General features: G+C 44.4%; 1 protein-coding gene across 7 annotated transcripts in view; it reads right to left on the reverse strand.

Annotated features, from left to right (window-relative positions):
* The window catches only part of NDRG3 (NDRG family member 3), a 94142-nt gene that overhangs the window by 55671 nt on the left and 20511 nt on the right, over window positions 1-17960 (reverse strand). For all 7 annotated transcript variants that reach the window (XM_001138768.5, XM_009437171.4, XM_009437169.5 and 4 more), the window contains exon 2: window positions 13952-14056. In XM_001138768.5, the coding sequence (XP_001138768.1) occupies window positions 13952-14008 (57 nt within the window). In that variant the 5' untranslated portion in view covers window positions 14009-14056. The remainder of the gene's footprint in view (window positions 1-13951; window positions 14057-17960) is intronic.

Genomic DNA, 17960 nt, shown 5'->3' on the forward strand with positions numbered 1-17960 from the left:
AATAATGACTGAGGAAAAAAAAATCAATGGCAATAATTCAGAAGCATTTTTCCAGCATTCCAGATGCCAGAATTGCAAGTCATAAGAGTATAAAAAAGGGGCCGAGTGCGGTGGCTCACACCTGTAATCCCAGTATTTTGGGAGGCTGAGGCAGGCAGATCACCTGAGGTCAGGAGTTTGTGGGCAGCCTGGCCAACATGGTGAAACCCCGTCTCTACTAAAAATACAAAAATTAGCCGGGCGTTGTGGTGTGCACCTGTAATCCCAGCTACTTGGGAGGCCGAGGCAGGAGAATTGCTTGAAACTGGAAGGCGGAGGTTGCAGTGAGCTGAGATCGCACCACTGCACTCCAGCCTGGGCAACAGAGTGAGACTCCATTTCAAAAAAAGGGAAAAAAAAAAGGTAACAAGTGATGTATTTGGGAATAAAAGAAAACTTCTACTTGATTTTTCACAAAGTGTAACCCCCTTCCTGAAAAAAGTCTCCCATTATGTAGAAACTGATTTATCACAACTATTTATTCTGTCTCTACAATGACTTCTAGAAGGTTCCTAACAGCTTCCCAAAAGCTGCCCCTCCAGAGATACTCCAGATATCTGATCCCCAAAAAATACTGAGTAGTCCCATCTCCCTTCAATATGATCCTCCTAGAAATAGTTCTTCAGGGCCGGGCGCGGTGACTTATGCCTGTAATCCCAGCACTTTGGGAGGCTGAGGCAAGTGGATCACCCAAGGTCAGGAGTTTGAGACCAGCCTGGCCAACATGGTGAAACCTCATCTCTACTAAAAAACTACAAAAATTAGCCGGGCATGGAGGCGCCTGTAATCCCAGCTACTTGAGAGGCTGAGGCAAGAGAATCACTTGAACCCAGGAGGCAGAGGTTGCGGTGAGCCGATATTGAGCCATTGCATGTCAGCCTGGGTGTCAGAGCGAGACTCCGTCTCAAAAAAAAAAAAAAAAAAGAAAAAGAAAAAAAGAAATAGTTCTTTGGGATCCCACCAACTACACTGCTGGCTGGACAAAAGAGAGGTTAAAAAGCACAGCCCAAGCTGGGCATGGTGGCTCACGCCTGTAATCCCAGCACTGCACTTTGGGAGGCCAAGGCGGGCGGATCACCTGAGGTTGGGAGTATGAGACCAGCCTGACCAACATGGAGAAACCCCATCTCTATTAAAAATACAAAATTAGCCAGGTGTGGTGGTGCATGCCTGTAATCCCAGCTACTCGGGAGGCTGAGGCAGGAGAATTGCTTGAACCAGGGAGGCGGAGGTTGCAGTGAGCTGAGATCATGCCATTGCACTCCAGCCTGGGCAACAAGAGTGAAACTGTCTCAAAAAAATTAAAAAATAAGTAAATAACTAAATAAATCACAGCCCAGTGTGGTATAAACACCCAAAGAAACAAACTATCCACTCCATAAGAGGGACTATCTAGAGCTGCACTATCCAGTACGGTAGCCATTAGCCATATGTACAATTTAAGTTTAAATTCAATAAAATAAAATCTCAGTTTCTCAGTTACATTAGCCATATCTCAAGTGCTCATACTCTTGGGCAGTACAGACATAGAACATTTCCATGACTGCAGCAAGTTCTACTGGACAGCACTGATCTGGAAGCCAAAAGCTTCTGAAGGAATAACATTATGAAAGAGCAGCCCTTGACTTTCTAAAGGTGGCAGTAAAGTCACAACAGATTACCAATCATAGAGAGACTGCAGATGCCACTGAGAATGGGCAAGAGAATGGTAGAGACAGTAAAATATTATTCCTAACACGAAACCGAATTCACAAAAAGTCTGATACAGTCACAGTATGGAAAGACAACTAAGATACTGTGCAGATGGGACTGGGCAGCACATTTCCAAGGAATGTTGCTATTGATTAAAAGGAGCATAATGTTCCATGGCTCCTACTAGCCCTAAGAAATGTCTGAGGACTTCTTCAGAGAAATCATTCTGTTTAATTTACAGATAGACTATGAGAAGCAAAAGAAAGGGTCCTCTCATGGATTAGGATAGATGGTTTTTGTAGGATATAAATGGCCAGCCAGTGAGTTTCTGGTTCCTGATTCAACTTGTACCTTCCTCCAAATATAGCACAGGGCCTGGTATAAATCAGGTGCTTGATACAGATTTATAAAACAAATAAGCCAATATAAAAAAATTAAATGTTGAGGAAATTCTGTTAAAATTTTGGGTTAAAAAAAAAAAAACTTCTACTGCATTCCAGCTTAAGATATGTATGGTTAGTAAGAGGGAAAAGAAAGTAGGATACAAAATAGTCTTTACAGTTTGACCTTGGCTACATTAAAATATGCATTAAAAAAGACTAAAAGGCCGGGCACAGTGGCTCATGCCTATAATCCTATCACTTTGGGAGGCTGAGGCAGGCAGATCACTTGAGCTCAGGAGTTCAAGACCAGCCTAGGCAACATGGCAAAATCCCATCTCTATAAAAAAATGCAAAAAAAAAATTAGCTGAGCGTGGTAGTGCATGCTTATAGTCCCAGCTACTTGAGGGGCTGAGGTGGGAGGATCACTTGAGCCCAGGAGGTCGAGGCTGCAGTGAGCCGAGATCGCACCACTGCACTCCAGCCTGGGTGCAAAGTGAGATCCTGTCTCATAAATAAATAAACAAATAAAAGACAAAAACATTAACAATAGCAGCTGCTTCTGCAGAGAGAGGTTATGGGTGATTATAATTTTCTTCATATGATGTACAATGAGCATGTATTTCCCTTTCTGAAATTAGAAAACTAGAAAAAAAGGGTCTAGAAAACCCTAAAAAAATACCCAATTTAGTATTTTGTAATATAAGATTTAAAGGGCCAGGTGCGTTGGCTCATGCCTGTAATCCCAGCACTTTGGGAAGCCGAGGCGGATAGATCATGAGGTCAGGAGTTCAAGATAGGATTGGCCAATATGGTGAAACACTGTCTCTACTAAAAATACAAAAATTAGCTGGGCATGGTGGCACGTGCCTGTAATCCCAGCTACTCGGGAGGCTGAGGCAGGAGAATTGCTTGAACCGGGACCCGGGTGGCGGAGGTTGCAGTGAGCTGAGATCGTGCCACTGCACTCCAGCCTGGGCTACAGAGTGAGACTCCGTCTCAAAAAAAAAAAAAAAGTCAGTCAGGCATGGTGGAGCGTGCCTGTAGTCCTATCTACTTGGGAGGCTCAGGCAGGAGAATCACTTGAACCTGGGAGGTAGAGGTTGCAGTGAGCTGAGATGGCGCCACTGCACTCCAGCCTGGGCAACAGAGCAAGACTCCATCTCAAAAAAATAAATAAATAAGGGCCAGGCGTGGTGGCTCACCCGTATAATCCCAGCACTTTGGGAGTCCGGGGCGGGTAGATCACGAGGTCAAGAGATCAAGACCATCCTGTGTAACACGGTGAAACCCCATCTCTACTAAAAAAAAAAAAAAAAAAATAGCCGGGCGTGGTGGCAGGCGCCTGTAGTCCCAGCTACTCGCGAGGCTGAGGCAGAATGGTGTGAACCCGGGAGGCGGAGCTTGCAGTGAGCAGAGATCACGCCACTGCACTCCAGCCTGGGCGACAGTGCGAGACTCCGTCTCAAAAAAAATAAATAAATAAATAAATAAATACAAAAATGTAAAGATTGACCTAACCTTTTAAGGAATGATTTATAATGATGCCTAAACAGACCATATTAGGGCTTCAATCTAACAGAATTCCCAAAGGTTCCTTTAGGGATTATTTTAAGATTAGAAAAAATCACTCTAGATTGAATTAAAATCTCATAGAATATAGAGCCACAAATTCTGACGAGCTCTTTGGGAAGCAGCTGTCATTGTATCCATGAATTCTCCCTTCTTACAATGATGTGACCATGACCATGAGGCATTCTGTAAAGCCCTCGGTCCCTGACATGAGCACAAAGGGGCATGCCAAAAGCAGAAAGCCAATGCCCTCAAGAACCTCAAGCTATGTCTTATTTGTTGAGTACCGAGCAAAAAACAACTCTGTGTTCTCAATCCCATGTTCCTAGCTATACTCCCAGATAAAAGGTACCAATAACTGAGTGAAGACTATTTAGCACTTGTTTTCCTGGCTGTTTTTTTGAGACGGAGTCTCGCTTTGTCGCCCAGGCTGCAGTTGCAGTGGCACGATCTTGGCTCACTGCAAGCTCCGCCTCCTGGGTTCACGCCATTCTCCTGCCTCAGCCTCCCAAGCAGCTGGGACTACAGGCACCCGCCACAGCGCCCGGCTAATTTTTTGTATTTTTAGTAGAGACGGGGTTTCACCATGTTAGCCAGGATGGTCTCGATCTCCTGACCTCGTGATCTGCCCACCTCGGTATCCAAAGTGCTGGGATTACAGGGGATTACAGGTGTGAGCCACCGCACCTGGTTGTTTTTTTGTTTTTTTTTTGTTGTTTTTTTTTGTTGTTTTTTTTTGAGAGCGATCCCAGACCCTCTTGAAGAATGGCTTCTAGCTTCATGAGTAATCACCCTGGAAAATGGGAATGACTGGGTCTATTTGACAGTAATTGGCTCCAGAGTTTCTGAATGGGGATCATTAGCTGGTCCTTCACTCAACTGTGGTTAACTGAGGCCATATTATTTATTCTCTGTACTCATTAAAAGTTCAATACTGCTCATTGGGGGCATTCTAAAAGGCTGAGTACCTTCTGGGGCCCTTCCCTAGAGACTTGTTTCTTTTTCTTTTGCTTTTTTTTTTTTTTTTCCCTGAGATAGGGTCTCGCTCTGTCAGCCAGCCTGGAATGCAGTCGCATGATCACAACTCACTGCAGCATTGACCTCCCAGGCTCAAACGATCCTCCTGCTTCAGCCACTTGAGTAGCTGCGACTACTGGCATGTGCCACCATGCCCGGCTATATATATATATATATATATATATATATATATATATATATATATTTTTTTTTTTTTTTTTTTTTTTGAGACGGAGTCTTGATCTGCTGCCCAGGCTGGAGTGCAGTGGCATAATCTCCATTCACTGCAACCTCCGCCTGCCAAGTTCCATCGATTCTCCTGCCACAGCCTCCAGAGTAGCTGGGATTACAGGCACGCGCCACCATAACTGGCTCATTTTTGTAGTTTTAATAGGGACGGGGTTTCACCATGTTGCCCAGGGTGGTCTCCAACTTCTGGGCTCAAGCAATCTGCCCACCTTGGCCTCCCAAAGTGTTGAGATTACAGGCGTGAGCCACTGCACCTGCCCTGTTTCTTTTTCCTTCTGAGACAGAGTCTTGCTTTGTCACCCAGGCTGGAGTTGCAGTGGCATGATCATAGCTCAGTGCAGCCTTGACCTCTGGGCTCAAGCAATCCTCCTGCCTCAGTTTGTTTGTCTCTGATGTTCACAGTATATGGTTCCACTCTAACAAAACTTCTAGAAATTTCAGGCTATGGGTGCTTTCTTTTTTTCTGTCCATTTTGAAGATGGCATTAATTCCATATTCAGAGAAATTCTTATACTAAGCAGACTTAAGCAGCAGAAAGGGATTCAAGGAAAAAATTAAAACAACAGAATAATTTGAAGAGGAAAAAAATCAAGGAAAGCCATTAATTATTACTGAAAGTTGCAGTCAAAGTAGAAGCCAGCTAAGAGGAATGTTTTCTGATGGAGCTTAGTGGCCATATGTAAAAGGTAAATAAAGCAACCCAAGAAGGTAAATTAAAGCAAGTAAGCCTCACAGTTACAAGCTTAGAGAATAAGCAAAAAGAAACTAGGAACGGGTCAATGATTAAAGTGAATTATGAAAAAAAAGGGGGGTGTGAAAAGCAGAAATGTTTCAAAAACAAGTCATTGCTAGGGAGAAGAGAGATGTAGTTTCCTAACATGAGATCTGGTCAAAAGGCATAAATAGTTTCAAAAGACAGAAGCAACAGACATAATGTAAAGAAAGATGAGATAGTTGAAAGATGAGATAGATAAGACCTTAGACCAACTATCAATAGAAAGAGATTTTGGGTGAATTTACCTGTTCTGTGAATTTAAAGGAAAGGTCCATTTCTGATTCACCATTCTATTCCTGGTCCTGACACTTAATGAGTGCAATAAACATCATTTTGTAGAGGTTATGAACCTCTCAAAATAGAGATACTTGATTTGAGGAAGAAACGAATACCAAAGAGGAAAGGTTACATGTAATTGACATGCTAGGGACTAAAGTGGAGAAAATGAGTTGGTGCAATAGTAAAAGCTTTTAGAAATAAGCTGATAAAAAACTGTTAAAGAGAATAAAATATGACTTTGTATTAAAAAGCCATACACAAAAAAGATAATCCTTCCCTACAAAAAGTGGAAACAAAGACGGGGGATTGTACAAGCAAGAAGAGTTACATATGCTCAGAAAATACTCAGTTTTTCTTTAATAATAAAGATTCATATAATCAACTAGTATAATAAATCGGTGTATTAAAATCATCAGCAGGGCCGTGCGCAGTGGCTCATGCCTGTAATCCCAGCACTCTGAGAGGCTGAGGCAGGTGGATCATGAGATCAGGAGTTCGAGACCAGCCTGCCAAGAGACCAGCCTGGCCAAGATGGTGAAACCCCATCTCTACTAAAAATACAAAAATTAGCAGGGCGTGGTGGCGGGCACCTATAATCCCAGCTACTCGGGAGGCTGAGGCAGGAGAATTGCTTGAACCGGGGAGGCAGAGGTTGCAGTGAGCCGAGACCACATCATTGCACTCCAGCCTGGGCAACAGAGCAAGACTCCAACTCAAAAAAAAAAAAAAATCATCAGCAAATCAGTTTCTTCCTTTTTTTTTTTAGACAGAGTTTCGCTCTTGTTGCCCAGGCTGGAGTGCAATAGCGCGATCTCGACTCAGAGCAACCTCCGCCTCCTGGGTTCAAGCCATTCTCCTGCTTCAGCCTCCAGAGTAGCTGTGGCATGTGCCATCATGCCTGGCTAATTTTGTTTTTTTGTTTGTTTGTTTGTTTTTTTGAGACGGAGTCTTGCTCTGTCGCCCAGGCTGGAGTGCAGTGGTGCAATCTCGGCTTATTGTAAGCTCCACCTCCCAGGTTCACGCCATTCTCCTGCCTCAGCCTCCCGAGTAGCTGGGACTACAGGCGCATGCCACCACACCCGGCTAATTTTTTATTTTTAGTAGAGACGGAGTTTCTCCATGTTGGTAAGGCTGGTCTCGAACTCCCGACCTCAGGTGATCCGCCTGCCTTGGCTTCCCAAAGTGCTGGGATTACAGGCGTGAGCCACCACGCCAGGCCCAGCAAATCGTTTTCAAGTAGAAATCTGTTCAAACTGATAATCCAGGGATAAGAATGAAAATCCTATATATGTGTGTGTGTGTGTGTGTGTGTGTATATATATATAAAATATATATTTAAGTATCTATAGCAATCATTACCTTCAAAATACACTAAGAAACAGACTTCATAAAGAAATTTATAAAGAGGTTGGATACTTGGATAAAACTATCTACAATCAGATAATCCTCTGCAGATTGCTGAAAAAGTACAATTTCCACTCTAAAAATCCCATGGGCACTCTGCTAAGGTGTGGCTAAGATGTGGATCTCTTGCCTCCTGTAACTGGTTGAGGGTCATCTCGTTTGTAACAGCGGCATCACTACCTGCTTCGGAACCCATTTCTTGCTGCAGTCCCGTCTAGAGCACTTCTGACAACAGATGTAACCATCATGTCTTAGTACATTAAGGGACACCCACTCTAGTCCACACTTCATGAATATTCTTTGATGAAAATGTCAATAAATCTATTTTTAATTACAGCTGTTTTTTCTTTTCTCTCTCTCCCCCTAGGTTTTTTTTTTTTTTTAAACAACCTTGGAGCTGGGTGTGGTAGCTCATGCCTATAATACCAGCACTTTGGGAGGCCGAGGCAGGAGGATTGCTTGAGCTCAGGAGTTTGAGATCAGCGTGGGCAACATAGTGAGACCTCTTCTCTACAAATAATTTAAAAATTGGCCAGGCATGGTGGGCACACCTGTGGTCCCAACTACTTGGGAGGCTAAGGTAGCCTCCCAAGTAGGTGGGAATTGCTTGAACCCAGGTGGTAGAGACTGCAGCAAGCCATGGCCATGCCACTGTACTCTAACCTGGATGACAGAGACCCTGTCTCAAATAAAAAAAAGATCCTGGGGCCAGGCACAGTGGCTCATGCCTGTAATCCCAGCACTTTGGGAGGCCGAGATGGGTGGATGGCTTGAGCCCCAGAGTTTCAACACGGCAAAGCTCCGTCTCTAAAAAAATACAAAACTTAGCCAGGCATGGTGGCAAGAGCTACTCAGGAGGCTGAGGCAGGAGGATCACTTGAGCCCAGGAGGCTGCAATAAGCCATGATTGTGCCACTGCACTCCAGCCTGGGCAACAGAGCAAGCCCTTGGCACAAACGCTTTGGCTGTCTCTGTTCTCCTGGAGGTTACAAATGTTGTTCCTAGGGTTCTCCCTCCTCTAGTTCTAACACCCTCCTCCCTCCTCTGCTTACATGTTGTGATTAGTAGAAAAGGAAAACTTAAACTGCAGTAAGATTTACCTCACTTTCAGGTGGGTGCGGTGGCTCATGCCTGTAATCCCAAGCACTTTGGGAGGCCGAGGCGGACGGATCACTTGAAGTCAGGAGTTCAAGACCAGCCTGGCCAACATGGCAAAACCCCATCTCTACTAAAAATACAAAAACTAGCTGAACATGGTGGCAGGTACCTATAATCCCAGCTACTTGGGAGGCTGAGGCAGAAGAATCACTTGAACCTGGGAGGCAGAGGTTGCAGTGAGCTGAGATCATGCCACTGCACTCCAGCCTGGGCAACAGAGCGAGACTCCATCTCAAAAAAAAAAAAAAAAAAAAAGATTTACTTCACTTTCTACTGTAACAACCAAAACAAAGTATATAACTTTTTTCTGTTCTCTCTACTAAACATTTATTCCCCTTTCTGCTATTTCCTCAATTCTTCAGAAGCCAAGTGTGGCCTTCTACTTGTTTTCTCAAGCCTCGCCTTTGGCTTTCACAGGGTTCGGTGGTATCTGAACCTAGTAGGTAGAGGAAGGCAGGGAAAATGAAGCAAAACAGTCTACTCTCCTGTTTATTACAAGGTCTTTTGGGTGAGGAGCCTGGAACAACCAGGTACAAGAGGCAGTAGATGGTGGGAAGAACCCTAGACCCCCAGGTCCAGGTCAAAGTCAAAAGATGTAGGTTCTAGCCTGGCTTCACCAACTTAACAGACACTAGCTCTGAACAAATCAGATAACCTCTCAGTGTCATCTGTAAAATAGAGTTAAAATATCTTCAACTACTTACAAGAGACTGGAAGATTAAAATAAGATATTATTGGTGAAAGTGCTCTGAAAATAGTTAAACGCTATTTTAAAAATCATTTCATATGCCCATGCAATTTCTGTCCTGCAAAACAAAGTACTGGTGGTTGCTTCTTTTCATCACTGGAGCCAAAACAAGTATGGCAAAATTATCCACTTCTTGATAATTCTGAGCCGTAGACAAAATTACAGGCATACTAAAATAAAATGGGAAAAGTACCAACAAATGACAAGAGACAACATAAGCCTTGCTCAAAGCTATATTGAGAATGCCTCCTTACAAGTCATCTCAGGACAAATTTCACGGTAAAAGGTTGGTTCTAGTCTTCCTTTAGCTTCCTGAAGCCTGGAGGACGCAGCAATGTCTTCAGTATATTTATGAGGATAATGGACAGAAGGATAAGGTGGAATACTACACATTTTTAGGCTTCTCCTTAAAGAGACGGGGTAAGCCACAAAGGTGATGCCAAAACATCTATAGGATTAACACAGTGGAAAGAGCTCAGGTTTTAAGAGTAGGAAAGACTTTGGTTTCTGTCTGCTTTGCCACTTCTTTACTGGGCAAACCAGCCTTTCATTCGGATTTTTAATCTGTGAAGTAGGAATAATACTATCTATCTCAAAGGGATATTCTGAGAATTAGAGAGAATGTATGTAAAGCACTTGGCACATAAGAGATAATAAATCATAGCAGGACAGGCAAAAACAACAACAACAAAACCCTCAAGCCATCTACTTCTATGCAAATCTGAAGGCTTTTCCTCTACACCAGTGGTTCTCAACCAAGGAAATTTTGCCTCCCAGGGACATCTGGCAATGTCTGGAGACATTTTTGGTTGTCACCACTGGGGAGTGCTATTAGCATCTAGTGGGTAGAGGCCAAAGATGCTGCTAAACATTCTACAATGCACAGAGCAGTGTTCCACAACAAACAATTATCCAACCCAAAACATCGACAGTGAGAAATCCTGCCATACAGCAGACATTCTTTGATACTCAATAGGAGTAAGCTACTTCACCTTTCCTAGCCTTCGTTTACTCACTGGCAATGTGGGAATACATTTATCTGTGCTCCTTCCTCATCAAGCTATTGGGAGGTTCAAATGAAGTAATGGATGAGAGGCATTATTATCATTATACCTTTTACTACATACACAAAACCATCCACTTGCTGCGCAAAGACAGAAGCATTCACATACTGGGGAGGGGGAGAGGGAGGCTAACGGGGTGGAAGTCTTTGTTTGGAGGTGCCATGATCTAAAGAGGGCCTCTTGCCTATCTACCTGCTTGGCGAGAGCCAAGAGAGTTCTCATGAATAGTGATGGCACAGGAGCACTTACGTCTCAGGGAGAGAGAGGAGTAAGGTGGAATGTGGGAAGTGGGTAGGAACAGCACAGGCCTATCAAAGAGGAGCAGATAGATGTTAGGAAGTGAGACACTGCTTTGTGTCTTAGTCTACTCGGGCTGTCATAACAAAATAACATAGACTTGATGGCTTAAAACAACAGAAATTTATTTTCTCACAGTTCTGAAGGCTGCAAAGTTCAAGATTAAGGTTCTAGAAGGGTTCAGTTTCTCATGATTAATCTCTTCCTGGTTTGTGGACAGCTGCCTTCTTGCTGTGTCCCCATATGGCAGGGGAAGGGAGAGAGAAAGAGAGCCTCTTTCTCTATTTATTTATTTTTTGAGACAGGGTATCACTCTGTTGCCCAGGCTGGAGTGCAGTGGCACAATCACAGCTCACTGCAGCCTCAACCTCCCAGGCTCAAGTGATCCTTGCAGCTCAGCCTCCCAAGTAGCTGGGACTACAGGCATCTGCCACCACACCTGGATCATTTTTTAAATTTTTTGGTAGACAGGATCTCCCTTTGTTGCCCAGGCTGGTCTTGAACTTCTGGCTTCAGGTGATCCTCCAGCATCAGCCTCCCAAAGTGCTTGGATTATAGGTGTGAGCCAGGTTATAGGTGTGTGCCTGGCTCAGATTTTATTTCCTTCCTCCTCTCCTAGGCACAACATTTTTGGCACAGCCCTTCACATACACACATACACAAATGGTACTTAAAGGAGAGAGTTTTCTGGAAATATGAGGGGAAGCAGCAGGAGAAACCAAATGGAGGTTAAAAAAGCGTGCAGTGGCCGGGAGCGGAAGTTCACGCCTGTAATCCCAGCACTTTTGGAGGCCGAGGCGGGTGGATCAAGAGGTCAAGAAATCGAGACCATCCTGGCCAACATGGTGAAACCCCATCTCTAGTCAAAATACAAAAATTAGCTGGGCATGGTGTTGCACACCTGTAGTCCCAGCTACTTGGGAGGCTGAAGCAGGAGAATCGCTTGAACCCGGGAGGCAGAGGTTGCAGTGAGCCAAGATCACGCCACTGCACTCGAGCCTGGTGACAGAGCAAGACTCCGTCTCAAAAAAAAAAAAAAAAAAAAAAAAGCCTGCAGCTTGCCAAGGGAGAGAGAAGTCTGGTGAAAGATAAAAGAAGGGGTGGGAGTGGGAATGGAGAGGTCACAGGGATGAAAATGGGGGTGGCAGGATTCAAAAGCAAATTAGTAAGCACAAAATAAGTCAGCAGCTCCAGAGGCTGCAGGTGAAGGGCCTTGCCGTGGGCAGATAAAAGTAATAAGCAACAGATCATCCCCTGGTGTCACCCGCACACCCCCTCCCCGCCCCTCCGCCCATCCATCTTTATCCTCACACTCCGTCAACACTCCCTCAGGAAAGGATGGCATGGCCTCACTCACACAAAGCTACAAGAGTATTTCAAGAGGGGACAATGACAATACACCAAAAGAATAGAGTGGAAAAGAAGGAATTTCAAGCAGCTGGGCATGGTGGCTCATGCCTGTAATCCCAGCACTTTAGGAGGCCAAGGCAGGTAGATCACAAGGTCAGGAGTTCGAGACCAGCCTGACCAACATGGTGAAACCCTGTCTCTACTAAAAATACAAAAATTAGCCAGGTGCACGCCTGTAATCCCAGCCACTCCGGAGGCTGAGGCAGAAGAATCACTTGAAACCGGGAGGCGGAGCTTGCAGTGAGCCGAGATTGCATCATTGCACTCCAGCCTGGGTGACAGAGTGAGACTCCGTCTCAAAAAAAAAAAAGAAGGAATTTCAGGCACATTTACCGAACAATAAGGAACAAGAGAGAAAACAAAACTTCTTTTCTTTTTTTTGAGCCAGAGTTTTGCTCTGTCGCCCAGGCTGGAGTGCAGTGGCATGATCTCGGCTCACTGCAACCTCTGCCTTCCGGGTTCAAGTGATTCTTCTGCCTCAGCCTCCTGAGTAGCTGGGACTACAGGCCTGCACCACCACGCCCAGCTAATTTTTGTATTTTTAGTAGAGATGGAATTTCACCATGTTGGCGAGGCTGATCTCAAACTCCTGACCTCAAGTGATCCGTCAGCCTTGGCCTCCCAAAGTGCTGGGATTACAGGCATAAGCCACTGCACCTGGCCAAAACCTTTCTTTTGGTAAATCATATCACACCAGTGTCTAGTGGTCATCAACTGTGGTCTCATCTGCTCCTTGTGTAGCTCTCTGACACTAACATAAAAATGTGGTGTACTGACATCCAGTCCTCCCTGATGTCATATTGACAGGAAGACCACATCATAGACTTGGCAAACTTTAGGGAGAACACTGCAGCCTACGTACATCACCAGCCATGGATGGTAAATTTTCCTTATTGAAACTGAAAGTCAAGACACTTGGATTCTGAGTCAAACTCCACCCTCATACTTCTTTTTTCTTTTCTTTTTTTTTTTTTTTGAGACAGAGTCTCACTGAGTCACCCAGACTGGGGTGCAGTGGCGCAGTCTTGGCTCACTGCAACCTCCACTCCACCTCCTGGGTTCTAGCAATTCTCCTGCCTCAGCCTCCCGAGTAGCTGGGATTACAGGTGTGTGCCACCACATCTAGCTAATTTTTCTATTTATAGTAGAGACAAGGTTTCACCTTGTTGTCCAGGCTGGTCTCAAACTCCTGACCTCAAGTGATCCACCTGCCTTGGCCTCCCAAAGTGCTGGGATTACAGGTGTGAGCCACTGCGCCCAGCCCCACCCTCATACTTTCTGCTTAACATTGCCACATTATTTTTTCCCTTAGCATCTCTATCTGTAAAATACAAAAATCTCAAAGATAACCTGATTGAACGTGGCTCATGGAAACAAAAGTAGGAAGAAATAAAAGGGGGGAAACATCAAAAAGATGCTTAAGAAATAGATTTTTTGGCCTGGCACAGTGGCTCACACCTGTAATCCCAGTACTTTGGGAGGCCATGGCGGGAGGATCACGAGGTCAGGAGATCGAGACCATCCTGGCCAACATGATGAAACCCTGTCTCTACTAAAAATACAAAAATTAGCTGGGCGTGATGACACGTGCCTGTAATCTCAGCTACTTGGGAGGCTGAGGCAAGAGAATTGCTTGAACCAGGGAGTCAGAGGTTGCAGTGAGCCGAGATTGCACCACTGCACTCCAGCCTGGCAACAGAGTGAGACACCGTCTCAAAAAAAAAAAGAAATAGATTTTTAAAGTATTCCTTTCATTGAAAGTCAAGCTAAATATGTTTTAAGTTACTATTTAGATGATACAGAAAATGAAATACTATCAGAAGAAAAGGCTTGTCCATATTTTAGTGAAAACAGAAAAGTCTTTACCTTATCATTTAGAAGTGGTTTGATCTCTGTGAGCTGAACATCCTGAAGTTCATCCATGAGGTCAGATAACGAGAGTAGAGGAATCTCAAGAATAAATCAGTAACTCTGAAACAGAAAAGAAAGAAGTGAAGAAAAATGCTTAAGCCAGAAGTTGGAAACATAATAGTCACAGTACACCCATTCATTCAAATATGAGACTTACTCTGTGCCATGCCCTGCTCAGGGTGCTAAAGACACATAGTTACGGCAGATAGACACTAACCTGGTCTATAGGATTCTTGCCTCCTGGTATTCACGTCCTTGCCTAATCCCCCCAGTGAGTGTGCGCAGGGCCTGTGGCTTGCTTTTAACCATTAGAATACGGCAAAAGTGATGGAATGTACATGAGTGACTTTGCATGATTACATTATATAATATTTTCACATCTGTCTTGCTGAGGGACACTCTCCCCTGCTAGGTCTGAAGAGGCAAGCTGATGTGCTGTGAGAGGGCCACGTAACAAGTAACTGAGAGCAGCCTCCAGCAGAAAGACAGCAAGAAACTGAGACCTTCAGTTCAACAATCTGCAAGGAACTGAATGCTGCCAACAACAGGAGCCTGGAAGCAGATCCTTCCCCAGCTGAGTGTCAGATAAGAAGCTGACCGACACCTTGATCGCCATGTTGCAGAGGACCTACACAGCCCACACCAGACTCCTGAACCACAGAAACTGAGAGACAATGAATATGTGTTGTTTTAGGCTACTACATTTGAGGTAATATTTTTATGCAGCAACAGATTAATACAATTAATACAATAGTCTTTGCTCTCATGGAGCACATGTTTTAGTTACTGAAGACGGATAAAGAAACAACATACTCAAAACTATGCTTGGAACAGACTGGAAGACGGATTAAGCGGGGACAAAAATTGAAGATTATTACTGCAGGATGAGGACTTAAATTAGGAATGGCAGTGGGAATGAAAGAGGAGGGAACCAAGGCTAAGCTTACTAATCCTCATTTGGGGAATCACAGCAGTGGGTGAAAGGTATGGTAGTCAGCTCCAAGATGGCCTTCAACGAGCCCAGTGATCCCTGACTCCTGATATTCATTCACACATATGTATAATCGCCCACCCAAATAAATCAGGGATGGCTCGTGTAACTAATAGAATATGGAGGAAGCAACAATATGTCACTTCTGAAGCTGCATCATAAAACACATTACACTTTCTGCTTCAAGACACTATAAATTACTAGTTCTAGGGTAAGCTAGCTGCCATATCATCAGGACACTCAAACAGCCCTCTGGCGAGGCCCATGTGGAGAGGAACCAACTTGCCAGCGCCAACCTGCTAGCCATGTGTGTGAGTTACCTTGCAAATGAATCCTCCAGCCCCAGTCAAGAGTTTGGATAGCTACAGCCCCAGGGACACCTGACTGCAACCACATGAGAGACTCTAAGTCAGAACCACCCTACCAAGCCTGCTCCCAAGTTTCTGACCCACAGAAACCATGAGAGATAATAATTTTGTTTTAGAGTGATCTATAGCAATAGAGAACTAATACATAGGGAGAGCAGAATGGGGAGCTCAGAGAGAGGAGACAAGTTGGAGAGAGGTAGGCAGGGTAATGAACTACAAATTCTTCTTCTATCTCACCATGCAAGAAGCCATGGGGATAGGCTGCAAATACTCAATATTGCAGGAAAGTGATTCCCACCTAGACTTCAAAGCTTCAGGCATCATCCTTTTTGTCTTGGCCCTAAACCTATCAAGTCAGGAAAAATGTTAATTCAGAGTTGGGGATTTACATTTAACAACCATTTATTGAGTACCCATTGCACTATGGAAGATACAAAAAGGGTCCCTGCCTCTAAAGAGTAGAGATGATGTTGATCTACAAATTGATAAATAAAAAGAAGGGCCATAGGAATTCAAAGGAGAAGCAATTATGTCTGATTGGTGGAAATCAAGAAAGCCTTCAAAAGATATTAGTCTAATATATGTATGTATGTGTGTGTGTGTGTGTGTGTGTGTGTGTGTGTGTGTGTGTGTGTATGGTGTTTTTGTGTTTTTTTTTTTTTTTTTTGAGACCTAGTCTTGCTCTGTCACCCAGGCTGGAGTGCAGTGGCACAATCGTGGTTCACTGGAACCTCTGCCTCCTGGGCTCAAGCGATTCTCGTGCCTCAGTCTCCCGAGAAGCTGGGACTATGGGCACCTGCTACCATGCCCAGCTAATTTTTGTATTTTTAGTAGAGACAGGGTTTCACCATGTTAGCCCGGCTGGTCTTGAACTCCTGCCTTCAAGTGATCCACACACCTCAGCCTCCCAAAGTGTTAGGATCACAGGCGTGAGCCACTGCGCCCGGCCTAGTGTACTATATTAATCCACTTTTCTGTTTACCTTCTAGAGATAGAATGACATGATTTTGATTTAATTACCTATGGAGAGGGTACGTGTTCCAGGCTACCTTTTAGCTATTATTTGCCAACACACTGAAATAAATCCTGCTCCCAGCTATGCCTATGTTAGAACAGACTAACAAAAAAAGCCCTCTTATCATTTATTCAAGGGACTCAGAGGATGTCTATTGAGAACACTCCTCAGGCTATGAACCCCACATGCTAACTGTGAATATTCCAAAAGTGTGAACCACCTAGAGACCACAAGTTTGATGATGTTTAACCTCCCTATAGGACAGTGGTTCTTTTGTCAGATCGCAGGCACCCATATACTTGATTGAGCTACTTAATGCCCAGAAGTTGAATTTTTTTTTGTTTTTACACCAGTCACATTTCAAAAGGGGATGAGGTGGCTTGACTCTTAAACAGTGAGTTTCAGCCAGCATCTACATTCTCTTTTTCACAGTCCCCACTTAACTCTCAAAATATTGGCCTAACTGGAATCTACTCCATGTTTGTTTATTAATAACACTACAAACTGTGGCTACTTTTTATTTGAACTTTACTATTTATCAGTTATTTTAAATGGCAATTTAAAAGCGTTTTCCGGCCGGGCCTGGTGGCTCGCACCTGTAATCCCAGCACTTTGGGAGGCGGAGATGGATGGATCACCTGAGGTCAGGAGTTCGAGACCAGCCTGGTCAACATGGTGAAACCCCATTTCTACTAAAAGTACAAAGATTAGCTGCGTGTGGTGGCACATGCCTGTAATTCCAGCTACTCCAGCAGGCTGAGGCACGAGAATCATTTGAACCCAGGAGGCGGAGGTTGCAGTGAGCCAAGATCTGTCAACTGTACTCCAGCCTGGGCAACAGAACAAGACTCTGTCTCAAAAATTTAAAAACAAAACAAAACAAAACCAGCTTTTTCCCTTTTATAAAAGCAATATGTGCTCACTTTAGAAAATATGAAAATCGGCCGGGCGCAGTGGCTCACGCCTGTAATCCCAGCACTTTGGGAGGCCGAGGCAGGCGGATCATTTGAGGTCAGGTGTTCAAGACCAGCCTGGCCAACATGGAGAAACCCCATCTCTACTAAAAATAAAAAAAATTAGACAGGTGTGGTGGTGCACGCCTGTAATCCCAGCTACTCAGGAGGCTGAGGCAGGAGAATTGCTTGATCCTTGGAGGTGGAGGTTGCAGTAAGCTGAGATTGCGCCACCGCACTCCAGCCTGGGCGACAGAGTGAGACCCTGTCTCAAAAAACAGAAAAGAAGAAAATACGGAAATTGGCCGAGAACGGTGGCTCACGCCTGTAATCCCAGCACGCTGGGAGGCCGAGGTGGGTGGATCACCTGAGGTTCGAGACCAGTCTGGACAACATGGTGAAACCCTGTCTCTACTAACAATATAAAAATTAGCTGGGTGTGGTGGCAAGCTCTGTAATCTCAGCTACTCGGGAGGCTGAGGCAGGAGAATCACTTGAGCCTGGGAGGCAGAAGTTGCAGTGAGCTGAGATCGCACCACTGCACTCCAGCCTGGGTGACAGAATGAGACTCCGTCTGAAAAAAAAAAAAAAAAAAAAGAAAAGAAAATACAGAAATCACAGAATAATGAACAGATAA

The sequence above is a fragment of the Pan troglodytes genome, chromosome 21 (assembly GCF_028858775.2).
Source record: "Pan troglodytes isolate AG18354 chromosome 21, NHGRI_mPanTro3-v2.0_pri, whole genome shotgun sequence".
Lineage (NCBI taxonomy): Eukaryota > Metazoa > Chordata > Mammalia > Primates > Hominidae > Pan > Pan troglodytes.